Below are 24,018 nucleotides of genomic sequence, written 5' to 3'. Positions count from 1 at the left end.
TAAAATGGTTAGACATTATTTATGATCACCACAGCCATAATTAATGGCTAACCATTTGATGAGAGGAGGCTTCAAAGCCCTCCAAGAATTTCGATCTCTAGTAGAGGATATCTTTATTCTAAAAAAAAAGAAAGTGTTTGAAAGAAAAAATTCTATTAAAAGTAATAAATAAGTTTCTTTAATGAAAATTAATTATGATAATATTTGGCTACTTTGGTAAAAAAAGTTGCACATCTGAAAAACTGTCTATTGGGCCGGCCTTCCGTTCAGATTTCACTATCAGTCTTGCACACGAGAAAAGAGTTAACAAAAACAAGCCGAGACTGGGAATATTACTCAGAGCAATAAAGGAAATTTCTAACCAAAACATACTTTTCATTTGTTCTATTGGTGATGGTTTAATGGGTAGTTATCAAAATTTTCTTCCTTGAGAAATAGGATATGGTCAATGTGTTGTAAAAGCTTTAGAAACTACCCTTGCCATAAGGTATTAATTAATGAGAAAAGGACACGAGGAAAAATCAAAAGGATACCATTTTCTTCTAAGTGCAATAATGCAAAATGTCTCAATTATTGACTGGTATATCTCTGCTGCTATAAACTGTGTTCTTTTAACGTGTGGCGGCTCAAGATATATGTTGAGTTCAACAGCATACCCATGAGCACTTTTCTTCTTCCCTTTGTTGCTCCTGCCATGTGCTGTCTCTGAGTTCAACTCTACAGTTAAGAACTTAAGATGTCTAGTAACAATGCAACAGATTTGGAGATTCCAATTCCAAGCTGCTGTAAAGTTAAGGTACCATCAAATCTCTGTTTCGGTTATCATGAATGCCAATATCACTAACAAGTTTTAATTTCTAAGCAAAGGGTGTCTCTCAGTTATCAAATTCAGGACCAACATCTTAAATGGCCATCTGATAATCCTAAATTGTTTCCAGGAACTGTATTTTGGACAAAACTTAGACACAGTTACATAGGTACTTTTTGTGATATTCTTTGTTCAGAATTAGAGTTTCACTTCTTTAATCTATGTTGACCTTTAATAGAAATCTTTATTATACAAATTACCGAGGTGAAACTTCAAGATGGAAAAACAACAGCAAAACCCCCTATGATGCATGTAAGTTCTGTTCTTGAATTTCAAGACTGAAAATGACCAATAGAAAAAGAAAAATTCATAGCATTTTAGACAATTTGTATAGAACAGCAAAATTTTCATTACCTGATAATCTTGATTGTAGAAATACCATAGTGTTCAATTACTAACAATAATGTTAGATATATATTAGAAGTTGAATAAGTGCAGCCAAAATAGTTGATGAGTTAATTTCATTTGCTTAGAAAGAGCCATAAGAGATGAAATTTTGTAAAACATACATATACATCACGTTAATGTGATTATAATTAATTCATATTTTTATTTGCGCAGTATTAGTATAGATTATGAAAAATATTAGTTTTTCATTCTGTTTCCTTTTTTATTCTGTTATATCAGCAGAATATTCTTTGGTTTCTGTTTTACTAGATATAATAGTTTGTTATTTTGCTATCAGCCTTGACCAGTTGTATTGATAAGGGCAACTACTATAAATGCTCCCTTTTGTATTCAGTTTTAATTAAGGGTTGAATATATGAAATACACCATTCAGATTTTTAACTTTTCTCTCTAAGATGATATCCAGAGCCATTTGATCTAGTGGTAAACCCTAATTTTTTTTAACCCAGCTCTTTTTTTTTGTCTATGGCTACCTTGAATCTTTCCCCTTTCGCACCTCAATCTTTTCCCAACTCAATCGTTGAGAAACTTGATGACTCTAATTAAATACACTGGAAACAACAAATTGAACCTGTCATCAAATTACACAAACTTCAGCGATTTGTCGTTAACCTTTCAATTCCTCAGTGATATCTCACTGATGAAGATCGCGTCGCGAACAAAGTGAATCTCGAGTATGAGGCTTGGGAAGTCCAAGACCAAACGCTCCTCACATGGCTTCAATCAACATTGTCGAAGTCAGTTCTCTCTCAAGTCATTGGCTCGATTCACTCGTATCAAGTCTGGGATAAAATTCATGAGTACTTCCATATGCAGATGAAGGCGCGTGCTCGCCAACTTCGCACTAACCTTCGCTCCACCTTCCTTGACGGCAAGACGATGCGTGAGTTCTTATCGCATATCAAGAACATTGTTGACGAACTTACAGGCGTAGGCTATCCAGTACCTCATGAAGAACACGTCGATGCCATTCTTGAAGGCAGGATTATGCACCAGTGATCTCTATTATTGAAAGCAAGTTCGAGACTCCTCTTGTCGCTGAAGTTGAGGCTCTCCTTCTTGCACATGAATCTCGAGCCAACAGATTTTGTAAACAATCATTTGCTCCCTCTATCAATTACACTCAAGGGTACGTGCTCCCTAACTCAAATGATACTAGCACTCGCAATAATTCTAATGGTGGATATGGTCGCGGCGGTGGAGGTCGTGGCAACAATGGTCGTTGTCGTGGCGGCGGTAATGGGAGGGGCCATGGAAGACATTTTGCGAACTTCCAATGCCAAATTTGCTTGAAATATGGTCACACTGCCAACATTTGCTTTTATAAGGTGATTCAAATTATCATCCTCATGAGTCTCTTGTGCTCTATGATCCTAAGACTCTACAAGCAGTGCAGATTAGTCATTCTCAGTTCAACAACAGAACTTCCAACACTTGGGTGAATCCCAATTTGAAAAACTCCAATTAGGATATTAATGTCACCTCAGTTACTCCTAGTGCCATGCTTACTAGTGTCTCTTCTACAGGTGCTGCCCATTCTGCATGGATCCCTGACTCAGGTGCATCATTTCATGTCATCGATGAGCCTCAGAACATCCATCAGCTAGGTCACTTTGAGGGTCTGAACCAAATTTTCGTTGGAAACGATCAAGATTTGCATATTAATGGTTCTGGTTTTTCTTCTTTTCTATCTCCTATTAACTCAAATGTTTGTTTTAGACTAAACAACTTACTTCATCTCCCATCTATTACCAAAAATTTGTTAAGTGTGAGCAAATTTGCCAAGGACAATTATGTTTTCTTTGAATTTCACCCTTATCATTGTCTTGCCAAATCTTAGGGGACTCATGAAACTTTGCTTCAAGGTGTTGTTGGTGTTGATGGTCTATATTCCTTTCCTAACCTAAAGCTTCAAGAGCCATCTGTGTTGTTGTCCTCTGCAATTAAATCACCTTCAAGTTCTGCTGATTTGTCATCTAGCTCTAGGGTTGCTTTTAATTCTAGTGATGTAAAATAAAGTTTCAAATGTTTCTTTGACCCCTAGTTCTTACACTTTGTGGCATACTAGGCTTGGTCATCCTAATGCTCATGTTCTTAAACTTGTCCTTAATCATTGTAACATTGCTCTATTCAATACTCCCTTGGAATTAATTTTTATTGATTTGTGGGGACCCTCTCATATTACCTCACACTCTGGTTATACTTACTATGTTTTCTTTATTGATGTTTATTCTAAATTTACATGGATATATCCTTTGAAATCAAAATCTAAGACGCTTTTTGTTTTTCAACAATTCAAGACTATGGTGGAACTTCAACTAAACCACAAAATAAAAAATGTCCAATCTGACTGGGGGGGAGAATACAAGCCTTTCACTACCTTTTTGTCTAATCATGGCATCACTCATAGATTGATTTGCCCCCACACACACCATCAAAATGGTGTGGTTGAAAGAAAGCATAGACACATTGTTGAACTTGGTCTTACACTCCTTCATCATGCTTCTTTGCCTCTTGCCTTTTGGGACTTTGCTTTCATTATTGTAGTATATTTAATTAATAGACTACCTACTGCATCTTTAAATTTTAACATTCCTTTCACAGTCTTGTTTAACAAATCACCTGACTATAAATTTCTAAGAACTTTTGGGTGTGCTAGTTTCCCTTTCTTAAGACCTTACAATACCCACAAACTTGATTTCAGATCACAAGAATGTGTATTTCTAGGCTATTCATCTTCCCAAATATTTCATTTTTAATGAAATGAGATTTCCATATAGTGTTCTTTTCAAGCAAAGTCCTACTCAGGCTACCTCTTTCTCTCAATATTTTACTCTTACTCCTGACTTGTCTCCACCTTGTCATAACTCCCCTTTGACCTCTCCAACCCCTACACATCAGCTTTCTATTTTCTCTCCCATCTCTGTTGTTGTTTCGCTACAGTGACCTATTTTGTCCTCAAATAACAATCTCCATAATAATGAAACCAATCCTACATCTGTGTCACAACTTGAATCTGATTCCTCATCCCCTCGTGAATCTAGTGAACATGGTGAACCTGTTTCTAGAACTACCAATGCTCATCCTATGCAAACCAGGTCCAAATCAGGGATACATACTCCTCGAATTCATCATTCATTATTTTTGGCTCATAGTGAACCAAAAGGTGTTAAATAGGCTCTCGCTGATCCAAATTGGTTTTCTACCATGCAACTTGAATATGCTGCCTTACTAAAGAATCACACCTGGGATTTAGTTCCCTTGCCCTCTAATAGAAAGACAATAGGGTGTAAATGGGTTTTTCGGATCAAAGAAAATGCGGATAGGTCCATCAACAAGTACAAAGCTCGGCTAGTGGCCAAGGGCTTTCACCAAGTCCATGGTTTTGACTTTCATGAGACATTTTATCCTGTTGTTAAACCTATCACTATTAGGCTTATCATTACTCTTGCCCTTACTAATAATTGGAAGTTATTTCAGTTGGATGTAAATAATGCTTTCCTCAATGGCCTTTTAGATGAAACAGTTTACATGCTGCATCCTCCAGGATTTGAAGTTGAAGACAAATCTCTTGTTTGTAAGCTTAACAAGGCCCTTTATGAGCCGAAACAAGCACTAAGGCAGTGGTTTGACCGACTAAAAATTACTTTGATTCAGTTTGGATTTCAAGCTAGCAAATGTGATCCATCCTTGTTCATGTATAAGCATCAAGCTCACACTATTTTTCTTCTAGTATATGTGGATGATATTATCATCACCGACAACTCACCTTCTCTCATCCAGCAGATTACAACTCAACTTAATTATGCATTCTCTCTCAAACAGCTAGGTCAATTGGACTATTTCTTGGGTATTGAGATCAAGCATATACCTGATAGGTCTCTTCTCATGACTCAAAGCAAGTACATTAAAGACCTTTGAGACATGACTCACATGACTAAAGCTCATTCTATTTCTTCTCCTATGGCCTCTTCTTGCAAATTGTCTAAAACTGGTGGTGATTTATTTCAGGATCCTACTCTTTATAGATCTATAGTTAGTGCTTTACAGTATGTTACTCTAACAAGACCAAAAATTGCCTTTGTTGTTAATAAAGTTTGCCAATTCATGGAAAATCCCTTAGACATTCATTGGGGGGCAGTCAAGAGAATCCTAAGGTATCTTAAGGGCACCCTCTCCCATGGCCTTCTCATGAAACCTGTTGTTGTTGGGAAACCTTTATCAATTACAGCCATGTGCGATGCTGATTGGGCTTTTGATGTTGATGACAGAAGATCAACCTCTGGCTCTGCTATTTTCTTTGGTCCTAATTTGATCTCTTAGTGGTCAAGAAAACAACAAGTTACAGCCAGATCCAACACTGAGGTTGAATATCGCAGTATAGCTCAAACCTTAGCTGAGTTAACTTGGGTTCAAGCTCTATTACAGGAACTCCAGGTTCCCTTCTCTACTCCAATACTGCTCTGTGACAATTAGAGTGCAGTAGCTATTGCTCACAATCATGTTTTTCACAGTAAAACTAAACATATGGAGATTGATGTCTTCTTTGTTAGAGAAAGGGTCATGTCCAAACAGCTTCTCATTTATCATATTCCAGTCTTGGATCAATGGGTTGATATACTGACCAAGCCTCTCTCCCCAACTAGATTTGAGTTGCTAAGAGGCAAACTTAATGTCCAAGATTTCTCTAGCAACCCTCCACCTTGAGTTTGAGGGGGGGGGGGGTATTAGGATAGATTATGAAAATATCAATTTTTCATTTTGTTTCCTTTTTCATTGTTACAACAGCAGAATATTCTTTGATTTCTGTTTTACTAAATATAATAGTTTGTTATTTTTCTATTAGCCTTGGCCAGTTGTATTGATACGGGCAGCTACTATAAATGCTCCTTTTTGTATTCAATTTTAATTAAGGGTTGAATATATGAAATACACCATTCAAATTTTTAACTTTTCTCTCTAAGACGCAGGTACATCGTTCAATATGCTTGGAGCTTCATAGACTCATTGATAGAATTTTGCATGTAATTTTAGCCATCGAATCTGCTCGACCAAATTGTATGCTAGCGGTGCAGGCATTGTGCTCATTAAATTTCACTTTGGCTGAAGCCAAGTCAATTATCAAACATTGTTCCAAGTGCAGTAAACTCTACCTGGTACACTTTTGAACTTGAAACCTTGACTCTGATATTGAGAGATCAATTGTAACTTAATTTGATATATAAATTGCCTGCTATAATCTTTGACTACTTCATAATTATTATTGTCCATCTTAGTTGCACCATGTGAAAGTTAGGTAATTCTGTTAGGTTAGTTAAGATGATTAGTTGTAACTAACTAAAGCATTCTTCATGTACAAATATATACTGCAGCTATTATGTAATAAACACACTTTTGGGATGCATTCTTGATCTTCCAATACTGAGCCTTATGCCATTTCTGCGTAAATAAAATACCTGCATTATGTTTTCGATAGCTTCTTCTTTCATACAGTTTTACACTATCTTCAACATGGTATCAGAGCTCTTCTAACGAAGAGCTCTGCTGCGCACTCACCAACTCTTTTCTTCCTCCAAACGCTTCCATCATGAACGAAGAAACATTCAACAATATCGAAAGTTACTTGTACCTTCATCCAAGCGAAAACCCATCCACTGCACTCGTCTCCCCGGTACTGGATTCAACCAACTACCGTTCATGGAGTCGTTCCATGATTACTGCACTAAGCGCCAAAAACAAGATAGAGTTCGTAGACGGAAGCGCGCTGGAACCACTGAAAACAGATAGGACGTACGGAGCTTGGCACCGGTGCAACAATATGGTGGTATCTTGGATAGTTCACTCTGTTGCTACTTCCATAAGGCAAAGCATACTCTGGATGGACAAAGCTGAAGACATTTAGAGAGATCTGAAGTCGAGATATTCGCAAGGAGACCTCTTGAGAATCTCTGATCTCCAGCAAGAAGCATCGACATTAAGGCAAGGAGCTCTCTCGGTGACGGAATACTTCACTCGGCTGTGCGTGATTTGGGATGAAATAGAAAACTTCAGACCTGACCCAGTCTGTACCTGCAACATTAGGTGTTCTTGCTCCGCCTTTGCCATTATTGCACAAAGAAAGCTTGAAGACTGAGCTATGCAATTCTTGCGTGGCTTGAATGAACAATACACCAACATTCGGTCTCATGTGCTGCTCATGGACCCTATACCAGCCATATCGAAAATCTTCTCGTATGTGGCGCAACAAAAACGACAACTGCTAGGTAATTCCTCTCCTAACCTCAACTTTGAGCCTAAAGATATTTCCATTAATGCTACAAAAACCATCTGCGATCACTGTGGACGTATCGATCACACCGAAAATGTCTGTTACAAGAAGCATGGTATGCCTCTTAACCACGAAGCAAGAAACAAAAGCATGGGTGGAAGAAAAACATGTACTCACCGTGGTAAGACAGGCCACACCTTTGATGTGTGCTACCGAAAGCATGGATATCCGCTAGGGTATAAACCCTACAATGGAAGACCCACTGTGAATAACATGATGACAATGGATAGCAAACCCTTGGAAGATCAAAATCAGCATCATGAGTCCCAGGACCTCGTGCGATTCTCGCCTGAGCAGTACAAAGCCCTTCTCACTTTAATCCAGCAGTCATCAGCCGGAAACACGGCATCGGAGCAAACAAAATAGGTTGCCTCAATTTCGTCTTGCGCCATCGATAAACCTTCCAGCCTAGGTATGTTTCAACCTTTCACAAGCTCCTGGATACTAGATTCAGGAGCAACAGACCATGTAACTTGTTCCCTGAATAACCTTCATTCGTTTGAACGCATCAACCCAGTTACAGTAAAGCTCCCTAATGGTCATCATGTTCATGCTACTCACTCAGGCACTGTGCACCTCTCAAGAACCATAACCCTATTCAATGTTTTATACATACCCACGTTTACTTTCAATCTCATTTCTATTTCTAAGCTAGTATCTTCCACTAATTGTGCATTAATCTTCTCTTCCACCTCATGCATGCTACAGGATGCAAGCAATCGTATGAAGATTGGTATAGTTGAAGAGAGACATGGCCTTTATCACCTCATACCAGACCAGACAGACAAAGCCATTTGCTCGACTATTATTCACCCTAAATGCAATATTATCCCTATAGATCTTTGGCATTTTCGAATGGGCCATCTCTCAACAGAACGACTACAATGTATGAAACCTCATTACCCCATTCTGCAAAATGATAAAAACTTTGTATGTAATACGTGTCATTATGCGAAACACAAGAAACTTCCCTTTTTCTCTAGCATTTCACATGCATCTCATATTTTTGATTTACTTCACATGGATATATGGGGTCCTTGCTCAAAGCCATCTATGCACGATCACAAGTATTTCTTAACCATTGTCGATGATCATTCGAGATTCACATGGGTACATCTTATGCACACTAAGGCCGAAACCCGACACATCATCGTAAGCTTCATTGCTTCTATTGAAACACAATATAATAGAAAAATCAAAATGATAAGAAGTGACAATGGACCTGAGTTTCTCATGCCCAGCTTCTATGCCTCAAAAGGAATCATGCATCAAACCACATGTGTAGAAACGCCTGAACAAAATGGTATTGCAGAACGCAAACACCAGCATTTGCTCAATGTAACACGTGCACTCTTATTTCAGGCTAACTTACCACCTAACTTTTGGTGTTATGCGCTGTTACACGCTACATATTTAGTAAATTGCATACCCACTCCCTTCTTACATAACATATCTCCATATGAAAAGCTTCATAGACATTTACCAGAGATATCACACCTTCGCATCTTTGGTTGCTTATGTTATGCTAGCACGCTTAAAGCAAACCGAAAGAAACTAGACCCTAGGGCACACCCATGCATCTTCATTGGTTTCAAATCAAATACAAAAGGATATCTGGTCTATAACTTGCATTCGCATAGCATCATCACATCATGAAATGTTGTCTTTTATGAAGATCATTTTCCGCAAATCACTGAAACACAACACTCACACTTAGAATCCAGTACACCTCTCCCGGGATCCTTTTACAATAGTCAATATGACCCAACTATAGAAACTACACAACCACAGCCCACGATACAAGAACCCGCAGATCACACTTCCTTACAACCCACTTCAACGAATGAACTTGCTTCCTCACAACGAACCAAACATGAACCCAGACGTTCAACACGAACCAAACACGCACCAACCTACTTACAAGATTACCACCATGATCTCTCTTCACACAATACTGATGCTTCAACGAGTTCTCGGTATCCTCTAAGCTCGGTTCTTTCTTACTCACGACTGTCACCCACACACAAACACTTTGTCATGTCAATCTCATCCACAGTAGAGCCTTCCTCCTATGCCGAAGCTTCTCAGCATGACTGCTGGATTAAGGCGATGAATGCTGAACTACAAGCTCTGCAATCCAACGACACCTGGAGACTTACTCCTCTTCCTCCTCATAAGACCGCAATTGGGTGCAGATGGATATATAAGATCAAACATCGAGTAGATGGTTCCATAGAAAGGTACAAGGCACGTCTAGTAGCAAAAGGCTACACACAAATGGAGGGGCTCGACTATCTTGATACATTCTTTCCAGTAGCAAAGCTAACCACGGTTCGTCTCCTCCTTGCCCTGGCTGCCCTTAACCAGTGGCATTTAAGGCAATTGGATGTTAATAACGCCTTCCTTCATGGCGAGTTAGATGAAGAAGTTTATATGCAGGTCCCACCTGGATTATCGGTTCCGAACTCGCAAATGGTATGTCGATTGCAGCGTTCACTCTATGGACTCAAACAAGCGAGCCGTCAATGGTTCACGAAGTTATCGGGTCTTCTAACATCTCATGGTTTTAAGCAGTCCCATTCAGACCATTCCCTTTTTCTACGTTTCACTGGCTCTATTACCACAATACTCCTAGTATATGTGGAAGATATTATTTTAACTGGAAACAGCGACTCTGAAATACAAGATGTAATCATACTTCTTGATCAAGCATTCAAGATCAAAGACCTCGGGAATTTGAAATACTTCCTTGGTCTAGAAATCGCACGTTCTTCTTCAGGCATCCATTTATGTAAAAGGAAGTATGCTTTGGACATATTATCCGATTCGGGAATGCTTGGTTGTCGACCAAATGCAACTCCAATGGATTACTCCACCAAGCTACAAGCTGCAACAGGCACCCCATTATCAGCAGAAGCTTCTTCTTCCTACCGAAGGCTCGTCGGCAGACTCATATACCTCACCAATACTCGTCCTGACATCATGTACGCCGTGCAACAGCTTAGCTAGTATATGTCTAGCCCCACAAGTGCTCATCTTCAAGCTGCTTATCGGGTACTTCGATATCTCAAGGGAACGCCAGGCTCATGCATCTTCCTCTTCGCCACCGGAACTCCTCAGCTCCGAGCCTTTAGTGACTCGGACTGGGCAGGTTGTCAAGATTCCAGGAAATCCACCACCGGTTTCGTGGTATACTTAGGTTCATCTCTCATTTCATGGCAATCCAAAAAGCAGTCGACAGTTTCGCGCAGCTCTTCGGAGGCTGAGTATCGAGCCTTAGCTTCAACCACCTGTGAACTACAGTGGTTGACTTACCTTCTTCAAGACTTCCGACTCAACTTCACTAAACCAGCTACCATCTATTGTGATAATCAATCAGCAATACAGATTGCCACTAATCCCGTCTTCCATGAACGCACAAAGCACATCGAGATAGACTGCCATATAGTCCGTCAGAAAGTCACCATGTGCCTCCTTAAACTACTCCCAGTCTCGTCTTCCTTGCAGCTCGTGGATATCTTCACAAAAGCTTTGCCTCCTATTGTTTTTCAAAACCTTTGTAACAAGCTGGGAATGATGAATATCCATTCCCAGCTTGAGGGGGGGGGGGATCTTAGCTGCACCATGTGAAAGTTAGGTAATTCTGTTAGGTTAGTTAAGATGATTAGTTGTAACTAACTAAAGCATTCTTCATGTACAGATATATACTGCAGCTATTACGTAATAAACACACTTTTGGGATGCATTCTTGATCTTCCAATACTGAGCCTTGTGCCATTTTTGCGTAAATAAAATACTTGCATTATGTTTTCGATAGCTTCTTCTTTCATACAGTTTTACACTATCTTCAACAGTCCATACTAGGGAATGTTGTTTTGAAATAACTGAATTAATTTGCAAACTGGTTAGGCAATCACATCGCACAAGATACTTTCAAGATGTCAAAAAGTAAGAAATGCTTTTGAGTTGTATCTGGTTCAGATTCAAAATGCGGTTCCGATACCATTGGCTGGCAAGGTTGGTTATAGTATTTAATTAGCTTTATACACCATTGGAATATGTTTATAGCTTTTTAGTTTTTTTTGTGCCATATATTCCACTTGCTGTTTGTATTTTCATGACTTTGTGATTTGTGCAACTTGGTAACACTATTTGAGACTTGGAATTGGCCTACAGATATCTGCAATACTACATGACCTTCGGGGTACAGAATTTTCCCTGGAATTTGCCGAAGACGAGGCTAGAAAAGTACTACTTTCACTGCTTGAGAAGAATTTTCCTGATTCAGCATCTGTACAAAAGGAAGAACTTGAAGCTATTCAAATTGCAACTTCTAGATTGGAGATCAAATCCCCGTTTTCTCTCTTAGTAGAGAAAGCAACTCTTAAGAAGCAACTTGAAGAAGTCAGTGAAGAAAACCTAAAGCAGAAGGAGCTTCTACAATACCTTTTGTATCTCTTGGTCAAACATGGGAAATCCAATTGTCAGTTTCAAAATGGAAGCCACTCCCCGAAACATGAATGTCATGACCAATCCTTAGAGCATGAGTTGGTTGTGGATGAATCAAGTCAATGACCAAACCAAAAGTTGGAGATTTATGATTGTTTAGTTCTTGAGGTTGTTTTGTTTGTACTAAATTACTCTCCAATATCCATAAAATGTGATTTTTTTGTCCTATTTTAGAAATCATTATCCCTCAATCCACTTAATCAAAGATTTATCTTACTCGTAATACATAAGGGCAGCTGATCTAATAGAATTTTACCCAAAGTAAACATCGAATACGAATTCTACTTCTAAATAAATTGTCCTCATAAAGATGTACATAGTCACTAAAATATGCTGTAAATAAGTGGATATAATAATTGGTTATATAGTAGATATGTAACCACTTATATTAAGCTAACTTCAACATGGTACCTTAACTTACATAACCAACCATAATCGAGTTGCACCTTTAGAGTTTTATGAAAAAACATTTAATCATACGGAACGCAGCTTCTACAAGCAACAGTAGCTCCCCTTTTAAATGTAGAACTCTCGTAAAGATTTATAGTATAACTTTACATGAAAGGAGATGACGAGTAAGCATGATATAAAATACATCATTGTGGGAAAAAATAAAGGAATACAAGAAAGTGAAAGAGAGACAAATGAGAAAACCATTTTGTGTTATCCTTAACTTTATTCATATTTTCTCTCTAAAATACTTTATTCATATATTTTCAATCGTATATTTTAAAAAAATTAAATATTTATTGGTAAAACAAAAATTTCTTGTTTATTTGCATTTAATAATAGTTTGAAAACTTCATTGCAAATATCTAATAAAATAACATTTTTTTTGTCATAAGATCATATTTAAAATTATGGAATAAAATGAAGATTTTTTATTTTTAGTACTCCTAATTTTCGCCGGAGTATAAATTTCTTTACACAAAAATTAATAATCTTACCAAACGTGATAATCGATAATTTGATCGTAATATAAAAGAAATTTACACTTTTAATTTCTATTCAATTATCTCCCTTTTTGTTTCACTTTAATTTAGGATTATGAGATAAAACCTGTTCATTTATTTTCCGACATACTAAAAGCTACATAATGAAATGTTAATTTTATTTAGTTTCAATCCACTTGCAATTACATAATCAAAATAAACCCAATAGATTTTCTTACACTTCTTAGACCTCTGGGAATAATCCCCCCTTAAAAGTTAAAACATCAACAAGGATTTCCACCTTCAAGTTTCAGCCTAATAATCAAGTTAAATGGGTATTTCTACAAAAAAGATAAAATATTAACAAAATTTAATGCCGAGGAAAATAGTACTGTACACAAAAATTTGTATATACAACGTTCACCTGAATACATGATCAAGTGTATATATAAATATAATTAATTTTGATTTATAAATAGTTAAAAATAAATAAATAAAATTATATAAATTATAAGTATGTCATTGATAATAGTATCTTATTGCAGGAAAAAATATTATCATAATTATTTTTGTCTTGCAAGTAGTAATAAAGTAATAATTATCGTATATTTAGAAAAATGTTATCAATTTAGTCTATGTGTTCGCATTTTTTTAAAATTTTGTTTCTTATAAGTTTATATTTTTTTGATTTTGATTTATGTAAGTTTTTTTTAATTCCTGTAACTTTGTATTTTTCAATTGTTTGTCCTTTTAAGATCTATTTTTTTATTCTTATAAATTTGTACTTTAAACGACTCAAATTAAAATATTACAAATTTACAGAGACTACAAATAAATAAAAATACATGAAACAAAATTAAAAAATATTAATTTACAATGAGTAAAATAAAAAAATAAACTTTCAATGATCAAAATAAAAAAGTGCATAATTATAGAAACTAAATACATATTTAAACCTTTAGAAAATATAGTTAATTTATTTTTTCTATTCATGAAAATCAAAGACATATATAAAAAGTTTATAACAACTCATAGCACAAATTGAACTAGATCTCATTGATAAGACAAAATTAATTACTTAAACATTTCAATAAGTTTATAATATAATTAATCACTTGCAAAAGAAAATTAATTCTTATTAAATAAGGTATTTTAATAGTATTACTTTTTAATTATTATGATGAAGATATTTGACTTGTAAGTGGAATTCCAAAAAAATATTCCAACAATGCTCAATGTGCTGGTGAAATTATTAACTACCTCAATAATCTCACATCTACAAAATCTGGTGAAGAGCAAGAGTACAGAGATTTACTTCACTTCAACTCCAGTCTCAGTGTGAAACCTCCCATAAACCTAAAACCCTAATTCTCACACACCATGAGCTGGAGAACCCTAGCTTCCACTTCAAGACACACTTTCAAGAGACTCAATGCAATCCTACGATCTCCTTCCACCACCTTCCCTTCTTCACGTGCCTCTCCCTCCCTCTTCCACCACGCGCCGTTCTCCACCACCACCCTCCGTTCCCCCCAACCCACCAACGCCCTCATCGACCCTAAACTCCTCTCTCCGCATAACGACGCCGACGACGACGAAACCACGAACGAGTTCCTCTCCCGATTCGTATGGATAATGCGTAAGAAGGTGAATGAAGCGTACCCTGACTCCGACAAGCCCGCTGTCGACGGCATGCTCTTCGCCATCGTCGAGAGGTTCGTTTCCGAAATGGAAAAGGGCGGCATCGAAACGATGTCGTCGTTTCGTTCGGCTGATTTCAGCGAGGATTTGTGGAGAACGGTGTGGGAGGTGAGCAATTTGGTGCTGGAGGACATGGACAAGGAGATAAAAAAAGAGAAAATGAAGGGCTTCTTGCAGTGTGAAGAAGTCAAGGAGATGTGCAGATTCGCCGGAGAAGTCGGCATTCGCGGCGATTTGCTCAGGGAACTTAGGTTTAAGTGGGCGCGTGAGAAGTTGGAGGAGCATGAATTCTATGAGGGTTTGGAGAGATTGAGGAAAGAGACACAAAGTGAGGGCAATGCAATTGATGTTCCTAAGGAGGAGAAGGAGAAGGTTGTTGTTGGACTTCCCAAGAGGAGAGGGAAGATAAGGTACAAGATTTACGGGCTCGATCTCTCGGATCCCAAGTGGGCACAAGTTGCTGATAGGATCCATGAGGCAGAGCAGGTGTTTTGGCCGCAGGAGCCAAAACCGATCACTGGGAAAGCGAAAATTGTTACCACGAAGATTCTGTTGTCGAAGGAGGAGGAGGAGGAGGAGGAGGAGGAGGATGGTTTGCAAAGCCTGTTGGCTGAGTGGGTGGAGCTTGTGCAACCTAGCAGGGTGGAATGGATGGATTTGCTCGACAAATTAAAAGAGCATAATCCTGGTTTGTACTTTAAGGTATGTATGGCAATGGTTTGATTTCATTCGAAGCTATTATGGATTACTTGTTTTGTTATTTTATGGTTATGTGCTAATATCTAAAGAATATAATTTCATATGCTACTCGTGAAAATTGTAGGAACTTATTTTGAAGTGAATTACTGTCATTCAACATGGGATGAAAATAGTTAATTATTTGGATTTTGGGTTTAATTTTTGTCGAATCCTTTGCTTATAGGTGGCTGAAATGGTATTGACTGAAGATTCTTTCCAAACACATGTATCTGACTACTCTAGGCTTATTGATATCTATGCTAAAGAGAATCGCTTTGATGATGTTGAGAGAATGTTAAAGAAGCTGAATGAAAATGGTCTACAAGTAGATGCTTCAATAGCCAGTACTTTGGTCCTCATGTACTGCAAGAGAGGTGATCTTGCCCATGCAAAAGAAGCATTTGAAGTCTTGACGAGCCTGGGCTTCCAACCAGACGCACATGTCTACAACTCAATGATCACAGCCTTGGTGAATAATGGCCAGCCTAAGTTGGGTGAGAAATTGATGAGGGACATGGATGATAGACATATTCCAATCACAAAGGACATATACATGGCATTGCTCCGTTCTTTTTCTCAACTTGGTGATGCTGTAGGAGCTGAACGAATTTCAAACACTATGCAATTTGCAGGAATCCAGCAGGGTATGGATATGGAGACATCCACCCTGCTTATTGAGGCAAGTGCACTTGCTGTTCCTTGTAACCCTGATCAGGCAAGAAGCCATTTTGACTACATGATAAAATTGGGGCATAAGCCTGATGATAGGTGCACCGCTAGCATGATTTCAGCTTATGAGAAGAAAAACTACTTGGACAATGCTTTAAATCTTCTATTGGAATTAGAGAAGGATGGGTTTGAGCCTGGGGTTGCCACTTATTCTGTTCTTGTGGACTGGTTGGGTAAGTTGCAGCTTGTTGACGAGGCAGAGCAGCTTTTAGGCAAAATAGCTCTGCTGGGCGAGGCTCCTCCCTTTAAGCTTCAAGTGAGTCTTTGTGATATGTATGCAAGGGCTGGAAATGAGAAAAAGGCCCTTCAAAGCCTAGGTGTTCTGGAAGCTAGGAAGGATGAATTAGGTCAAGCTGAGTTTGAGAGAATTTTAAGTGGCCTTATTGATGGTGGGTTTCAGAAGGATGCACAAAGAATAAGTCAGATCATGGAGGCACAGGGTTTTGATGCATCAAGGGTTAAGTTTAAACTTTCAAAACCTGTCTCAAGAGCACCGAGTTTTAGATGAGTAGGCCCATTTAGTCTTTCTCTGCCAAGTGACCAACAAATGCGCTGCCTTATTAAGGAAGCATGGTCTGCTGGATGTATCATACCATGTAACAAATAAGGATGAGTTTACGCTTGTCAGTTTTTCAGTTGTACTGTGTTTATGAATTTTTCCATTGTTACAATTTTACCAGTGCTCAGATCACTGATTTACATCTCTTATTTTGAACTTTGGTCATCTGTATATACAAATATCTTTTGTGACATGTTCATGGCATTTTCTATTTAATGTATACAATATTTTTTTGGTGTTTGTCACTTTCGTTTGATTTGTTCTGATTTTACCCTCAATCCTTGTATGGATCACTTGCATTTAGAGTGTCTGAAAACATTTTCTAACCTGTATATCAGTCTATGGATTGCAAGCTATAATAATGACTATGTTCAGCATCATTTGAGGTAGGACTATTGTTTAATTGCATGCCATGTCAAATTTTTACTTACTAGTAGCAAGTTTACTGTGCAGTATATGGCCATTTTAATTTTAAATAAATTTTATAAATAAAGTGAATAATAGATATTTTTGTTATTAATAATGAATATTTATTATTAAGTGATAATAAATTAAATAGGTATGGCTTTTAAAATTATGTGTATGTGCCTTCATATGTATTTTTTTTTTTTTTGTGGCTGTCCTCATATGATGTTAGAATCTTAAAATTAGAATCAAAGTAGGATTGATGAAGATTATTACAATTTTAAAATCTAGTTTATCTAAAAAAGTGTCTACCGCACGGTTGGCATCTCATTGGCAGTGCCCTGAAGGCAAAAGAAAAGCTTGCTATCATCGTTTACCTCGCGAGTTGTGTTATGATTATCTTGTTACTGAATTATTTCCTTAAAGGAGGATATGAAGAAAGGCACTTTTCGGTTGCTTTTCCATGGAATCGCTGAACCATGAAACTAGTTACTAATAAGTGAATGAATGACTAAAACCAAGGACTCCTTAAGCTACATCAAGGTAAAGCATATACTGGAATTCCTTTTGTAAGAGGCAAGAGAAATTTCTTTCCTCTATGGTGACAATATTTGTTATTTGAACGGGTGGCAAACGTTTGATTAGAACAATAATTAGTTATGGAAAGACACAAAGGAGAACTTCTCAAGCGGAATCACGTGAAATGTTCCAAAAGAAGCAATAAGAATTTGATTGCTCAAGTCTACAGAATGCCCCATTATACTTCCAAGGTATAAACACTCAAGTTTAGTATATTTAAGAGTCCTACCATTGCAACATGCAACATTGCATTCAACCAGAACACCACAAAAACATCACCCTATTCTCTATTGTGTAATCAAATATCATTAACCATCCATGGCACAAAGAAGCAAGTCATTTCGTTTTAGGATCCCATGGCTATCAGTACCATCTGAATCATTCGCTCGTCGTACAAGAGAAAGACCAAAATCCCCTCCCCACTCAGACACAAGTGTGCCTATTCATAGACCATCTAAGCCTTCTGTGATAGCCCCTTCAGAGTTATCTCCTCTTAGTCCCACGAAAACTGAGGAAGCCCCAAGAGCTGAACCTCAAAAAGAGTCACCACCCCATCCAACACCTCCACCATCAACTTCAGAGAGCATTGAGTCCCCAGTGAAGGTTCAACCTAAGCCAAAACCTCTTTCTCCACAGCCTCCACTTCGACCTTCATCTCATGCAGACTCTCCATCTCAGGTTCATGTTGCACCCTCATCCCCCAAAACTCATTTGGCCTCAGATAATGGAGCCATGAAGGTGCCAAAGCTTGTTGCTGAAGAAACCACTCCTCCTGCATCATCTTCCTCTGAGCAAGAAAAGGAAAAGATGGTCTTGTCTGAGGCAAAACCCCAAGAAGATGAGCTGAAGGTAGAATCACCATTGAGAACAATCACCAAGTCACCAGAAACATCTTTTCAACCCGAGAGGATGTTGACACATCCTGCAGGCATTGAACAACAAGTTTCTTCTGTGCGCTCTTCATCCCCAGTTTCAAAAACTGAACCAGCCACTCATTCATCGTCTCCTTTGGCCTCAAAGGACATCAAAACCGAAGAAACCACTCCTCAAGAAGAAAAAGAGAAGATGGCAGTGATAGTTCCACAAGAAGAAAAAACAAAGATAAAGTCACCTTTGAAAACCATCCCCAAGTCACCGAAGACCTCTTCTCAACCTGAGAATCTGTCCACACAGCCTACAAGAATTGAGCAAAGATCAACAACACCAAAAAACAAGTCCCTTCAACCTGAAGAAAAGGAGAAAGTGGTGCAGGAAACCACCAAGGCACGAGGAAAAGGCAAAGACACAACCATAGGACAACCAAGTGAACAACACACCATGGCATCTGCCTCAGGAACAACATTATCATCAACAACCACAACACAGACTAAAGATTCATTCGCCAAGGCATTTCGTGGAGATAAGAAGCATCATGGAGCACGAGAAACTGTGCAGAGAAAAATAATGTTTGCCACAACCAACCCCATTGGGAAGGACACAAGAGTTGTGAGCTCAACAGATGAAGGAGGCACAAAGAATGTGTCAAGCTCAAGCATATCACCTGAAAAAACTGCTTCATCCAGTGGTGAAAAGGCTCCTCCACTACAAAAAGGCATCAAAGATGATATCACAAAGTTTGTTCACAAACTAACAGCCTCTGTGCACCCTACACAACACATGGATGACAAACAGTTTAGTGTCATAACTTTGGCTGGTGACAATAGAGGAGCCACAATGCACTTAGGTTCTGAGTCAGCTAAGAAAGAGGGTTCAGTTCACATACACCGAGCCTACAAGAGTGATCCTGAAGATACCAATGAGGTGACCACTGATGGAGAAGAAAACACTAATGAAGAAGATGAAGAGGTGGGAATGGCATATGTCAACAGCAACATACAAAGTATTAATAACTCACTCATGTTTCATGGTTCAATCACTGAAAGAGACCCTGGTGTTCAAGTGACTCTTCCTCAAAAGCCTGCTGAACCCATCAAGCCCGATGATAAGCCCAATCCCGGCTTGGAAACTCAGAGGACTCAGTTCAACATCAACCGGGCTGAGAAGTCAACATACCAGCCCACGGTTGGAAGAAGCATCAGAGGCCCTTTCCTTGAACCAAATGACAAACCTCGCCGTCACGGTTGCAACTTCAGCTGTGACAAGGATATAGAGGACATTGAGATTCTGTGAAGGAACAAGCACACACCGCTTCCCTTCTAAAATTCAAAAGCTGTGCAGTGGAATATTGTAACACACAGAGAAACAAAATAAGTGTTAATGACATCCACATTGTGTAATTTGTTATGTCTCATGTTATTTTTACTTTATTATTATTTTTTATGTACCTTGTCATTTTTATATTATGTTGTTCATTTACATTAGAAAAAAATTATTATGAAGGTGATTCTCTCATGTGATTGATGCTTGAGGAAATTAAGTTTAACGAACTTTTTTACAGTAGAGTTGTCATTAAACATCGATCCTAACAGCTAGCACTACACAAATTAAACTTGTGATGCAGAATGAAAGTACTCATTAGAATGAGAGCTGTTTAGTCCAGCTTCTCTCCTTCCTTACGAAAAGATGTACATTTTATATCAAGGAGGAGTGACATGACAGGACTAATTGTCCACAATGGGGATAGAGAAGTCATGATCATTCATTCACAAGCTGGTTTTGTGTCAAAGCTGCTCAAGCATATTGCAAAGGCTTGGAAAGCTGACAGGGGATATCGGTAATCCATGGTGAATATGTCCTTCCCAATTTTTCCAAATTGTAGTATCACTTTTTCTTGTTCTGCAGCTGAAACATTTTGGCATGGTTCAGCAGCTGCTACAAGCTGGAAGTTCTTCACAGAGGCCACTGTAACCCTTCCCTTGAAATTCAAGCACCAACATTGCAGTTGTTCGTGCCATCTAGGAGCTTTGTTTTTCAAAATCAATGGTTCCCTTGCCCTCTGGATTGATTCTGGAGTATTATCAGTGCCAGTTGAGTCAAACTCAACAACTTCTGGTTTCTTTCCTTTTGTGTCTGGGATGGTGGTAGATGCGTAATCATTAAGATAATTGGTAAACTTCAAAGGAGTAGGGGCATTCCCTCCTTCTTGGATTGCAGATATGGGGATTAAGTGCATCATACACCGCATTCGCCTTGGACCTCTTGTTCGGAGGACATTGAGTTCATAAGATACTGTGGCCACTTTGTAGTTAGCAGCAGAAACCTTATTAGGAAGTACCTGCTTCAGATGGACTCTTTGCTGCAACTTGCAATTCAGTGGAAGTGAAGAATCATGCGGGGGCTCCCCATCCAAGATTGTAAACTTGGTGCCCAGAAAATTAGACCTGTTCATTGCTTACAGATCAAGTAAAAACAGTAGAAATGTAGAATAATGTATCAGTTAAAGATAAGGAGAAGAGAGATGTAAGACTAACCTCAGCTTTCCAACATAAGTGTCGCAAGCCCGAGAGAAATCATCGGCAACCAATGATATTATAAATTCTGTACATGTTGCCCGTCTAATCTTCTTTGCTGCCAGTAACAGTTTGCTCATATCACCAGAAAGAGCTGCAAATACATACAAGTCTCAAAAGAAGTGCAACAGGGCATAGAAAACATAGTAGATTCCAGTCAAACATATTCAGTAATTCACTTCTAAGGTGATTGAAAGAGAATATGAACCTAAAAGTAAGTAGAACATTAAAACAAATCTCCAAATCAAAAATAGAATTTTATAGTAGTTAATATACGAAGGATAAAACTTAGATGCAATTCCTAAGGTTTTTTTTTTGGTACTGCTCTCCAATCAAAATATAAGATAACAAAGGTTTGCATTAAAGGTCAGCATAAGTCGCTGAGGTGCAACTTCAATTTTGATTGGAGAACAACACCAAAATCACCAAAGGAACTGCATCTAAGTTTTGTCCATATAAAATATTGTCGAATCTTCTTAACCGATGCTGCAGTACAGTCATAAAAAATATCCTTGAATCATCATCTATCAATAAAAGTGCTTTACAATAACAAAACATGAGAAAAGTCTTTATTAAGAATTTCTCTTTTCAAAACCGAAGTTTCATAAAAGAAACGTAAACAAGACTACAGAATGATCAAGGAACTCTTTAAGGAAGAAAAATTACCTAAAACATAAAAAAAGATTCTCCAAGAGGGTGTTTCAACAACCGTATACCAATTTTAGATTCAAAGAGAAACCACATATGTTTTACTGAAATTCTAACAAAACTATTTCCAAATGAAGAATAAATTATGTGAACACAAAGATATTACCAATTTTCATCACGGTTGCTACAGTTGCATTTATAGCAAATATCCTTGAATTAATATTTGTCAGTACAAGTGCAATACAAAGAAAAAAAAGTCTTTCTACTATAAAGAATTTATTCTGCCGAAGCAGATGATCCAACCTATAATCTTCACAAGAAGGTTTCATGAATAAAAGCTTAGAAAGTCATTCTTCACTAGAAACACAGAATGATCAAAGAACACTCAAACAAAGAAACTACCAAATAAAGGGGGAAAAAGATAAAGAAATAAAGATGCTCTCCAAAAACGGATTTTATATTCAAAGAAAAACCTCAATATTTTACTGAAATTCTAACAAAACTATTTCCAAGTGGAGAATAAATTATCTGAATACAAAAATATTACCAGGGCTCAGACCGAGATATAAACAATATGTTGAAGTCATTCTTTCTCTCCTAATAAAACACTGGATTGGAGAGTCTCTTGGACCAGGCTGATGAACAAAAGGGATCAACACAGATAAAGAAACCAAAATTAATAACATATTAGTACTATGTCCTTCCAAGCGTGAAGCAAATAAAGCACAGATATCTAATCATCAATTACACAACAAGAGAGTAAAATTTACCTGCTTCAGTGATATGGGGAAAGTTAGCAAACCACACTGTTCTGGTGTCTTGATCACATCCTTTGTTATCTCTCTCCACAACCTACAAACTGAGGCACATGCCACAAGTGCTCTACGTGCAGGCCAAGAAGTTTCACTGGCTTCCAACCTTTGAATTATGTCCAATAGCAACTCAGGTGGCAAATTAGCCCACCGGCTCTGTGATGATGATGATGGTGGTGGTGGTGGTGGTGGTGGTAAGGAACATTCTGGTGCAATGTGAGATTTTCCATGGCGATGCACATGCTTGGCTTCTCCTCCTCTTCTATACATGTTGCTAATGCCCTCTCCAATCTCCTTGAGCTCACGCACAATGCTCCTGAATGGCATTATGATAGGTGTAGAACTATCACTGCCATTTATGTTTGAAAAGAAAAATCAGACATCAAGTATAGTGATTGTGAAAGTACAACTATAGTAACATCTTTGCATGAGTTGTGTGGATATTTATTGATGACAAAAGTGGTGAACGTGAAGCATTATACTAATTAATTACTAATAGTGATGGAATGAGACACATACGTTTATGATGTAGTGTTGGAAGGTTTAACTTGAAAGACAAGTTGTGTTTCAAAAAGGAGATATAAGGTTGGTCAAGTTGTGAAGGAAAAAGAGGTTGTAGGTTCGAATCTCCTACTAATAAAAATTAACAAGCCAATCGAAAAAAAAGTTGTGTTTCAAGATTCAAAGCCTTGATCCAAAAAAGGGATTCCCATGTTGAGAGATTTTAAAGAAATGAATGAAAAGCTCAAAGATTTAGAGGCAGATGCATGTACCCTGAGACAAGGGCCTAGAAAGTGAGAAAATCTTGCAGAGAAGTTGGAGGACACAAAAGGGGTGGTGAGGAATGTGGAGAATCCTTCCAAGACTATGTACCTCAAACTCCAGAAGCCAGTGTCTTGGACAAAACAAAAGGAAAAAGAGTGAAAGATATGAGGATATGAGGGGTGGTGGAGGTTGGAGTTGTGTGGGTTTATAGGTTACAAATACATAGTTTCAACTCACAAAACAAAGCTTGTGGATAAAACTAAAACTAGAAAAATGGGGGCATCACATCCTCATGCCTTTTGTTTTTCCAAGCATCAAGCAAAGCATCCCTTCTCTTCTTCACAGCCACAAAAACAAGACTTTGTTTGCTCTTTGCAGTGCCACGCACCAAAGCAAATTTGTAAATGCTACCTAGCTAGCCTACTACCACTTCAATTAAATGGAAACCACTTTTCATCTTCATCACTCACTACTTCTAGTTGCACCATACAAATTCCTTCTTTCAGTTTACCATTAAATGACTAGGATTTCACTATACTACTTTTTCTAGAAAAAAGAAAGATAAAAATTTGGTGTACTAATAGTTTT

The 24,018-nt window shown here is 37.9% G+C and overlaps 4 protein-coding genes across 14 annotated transcripts; 3 read left to right on the top strand and 1 right to left on the bottom strand.

Annotated features, from left to right (window-relative positions):
• The first annotated feature begins 532 nt into the window (after positions 1–532).
• Positions 533–12,309, top strand: LOC100796783 (U-box domain-containing protein 6-like). Of its 8 annotated transcripts, none has more exons than XM_014766491.3 (6): positions 548–796; positions 868–977; positions 1,047–1,120; positions 6,247–6,432; positions 11,514–11,621; positions 11,781–12,281. In XM_014766491.3, the coding sequence occupies exons 1-6, from the start codon at positions 750–752 to the stop codon at positions 12,177–12,179; spliced, it is 924 nt and encodes a 307-aa protein (XP_014621977.1). In that variant the 5' UTR covers positions 548–749; the 3' UTR covers positions 12,180–12,281. The 8 variants fall into 8 exon arrangements, with proteins under 8 accessions (XP_040864718.1, XP_014621977.1, XP_006595574.1 ...); XM_026125282.2 differs by having other exon boundaries at positions 559–796; positions 939–977; XM_014766493.3 differs by having other exon boundaries at positions 559–796; positions 939–977; positions 6,241–6,432.
• Positions 12,310–14,326: 2,017 nt separating this feature from the next.
• LOC100801933 (pentatricopeptide repeat-containing protein At2g18940, chloroplastic) lies at positions 14,327–16,965 on the top strand. Its single transcript, XM_003545228.5, has 2 exons — positions 14,327–15,448; positions 15,669–16,965. Exons 1-2 carry the CDS (start codon positions 14,426–14,428, stop codon positions 16,719–16,721), a joined length of 2,076 nt encoding a protein of 691 aa, XP_003545276.1. The 5' UTR covers positions 14,327–14,425; the 3' UTR covers positions 16,722–16,965.
• Positions 16,966–18,074: 1,109 nt separating this feature from the next.
• Positions 18,075–19,925, top strand: LOC102669458 (proteoglycan 4). Its single transcript, XM_006595868.4, has one exon. The coding sequence runs from the start codon at positions 18,075–18,077 to the stop codon at positions 19,923–19,925; it is 1,851 nt and encodes a 616-aa protein (XP_006595931.1).
• A 224-nt stretch (positions 19,926–20,149) lies between these two features.
• Positions 20,150–24,018, bottom strand: LOC100796250 (tubby-like F-box protein 5). 4 transcript variants are annotated; one of them, XM_006595866.4, is made up of 5 exons: positions 23,185–24,018; positions 22,624–23,014; positions 22,401–22,488; positions 21,167–21,299; positions 20,150–21,076 (listed from the first exon to the last, which is right to left on the bottom strand). In XM_006595866.4, exons 2-5 carry the CDS (start codon positions 22,990–22,992, stop codon positions 20,395–20,397), a joined length of 1,272 nt encoding a protein of 423 aa, XP_006595929.1. In that variant the 5' UTR covers positions 22,993–23,014; positions 23,185–24,018; the 3' UTR covers positions 20,150–20,394. The 4 variants fall into 4 exon arrangements, with proteins under 4 accessions (XP_006595929.1, XP_003544406.1, XP_006595928.1 ...); XM_003544358.5 differs by having other exon boundaries at positions 23,439–24,018; XM_006595865.4 differs by having other exon boundaries at positions 23,539–24,018.

This window comes from Glycine max, chromosome 14 (assembly GCF_000004515.6).
Source record: "Glycine max cultivar Williams 82 chromosome 14, Glycine_max_v4.0, whole genome shotgun sequence".
NCBI classification, from domain to species: Eukaryota; Viridiplantae; Streptophyta; class Magnoliopsida; order Fabales; family Fabaceae; genus Glycine; species Glycine max.
The sequence above is the reverse complement of the archived record's forward strand: the minus strand, read 5'-3'. Positions and strand labels throughout refer to the sequence as shown.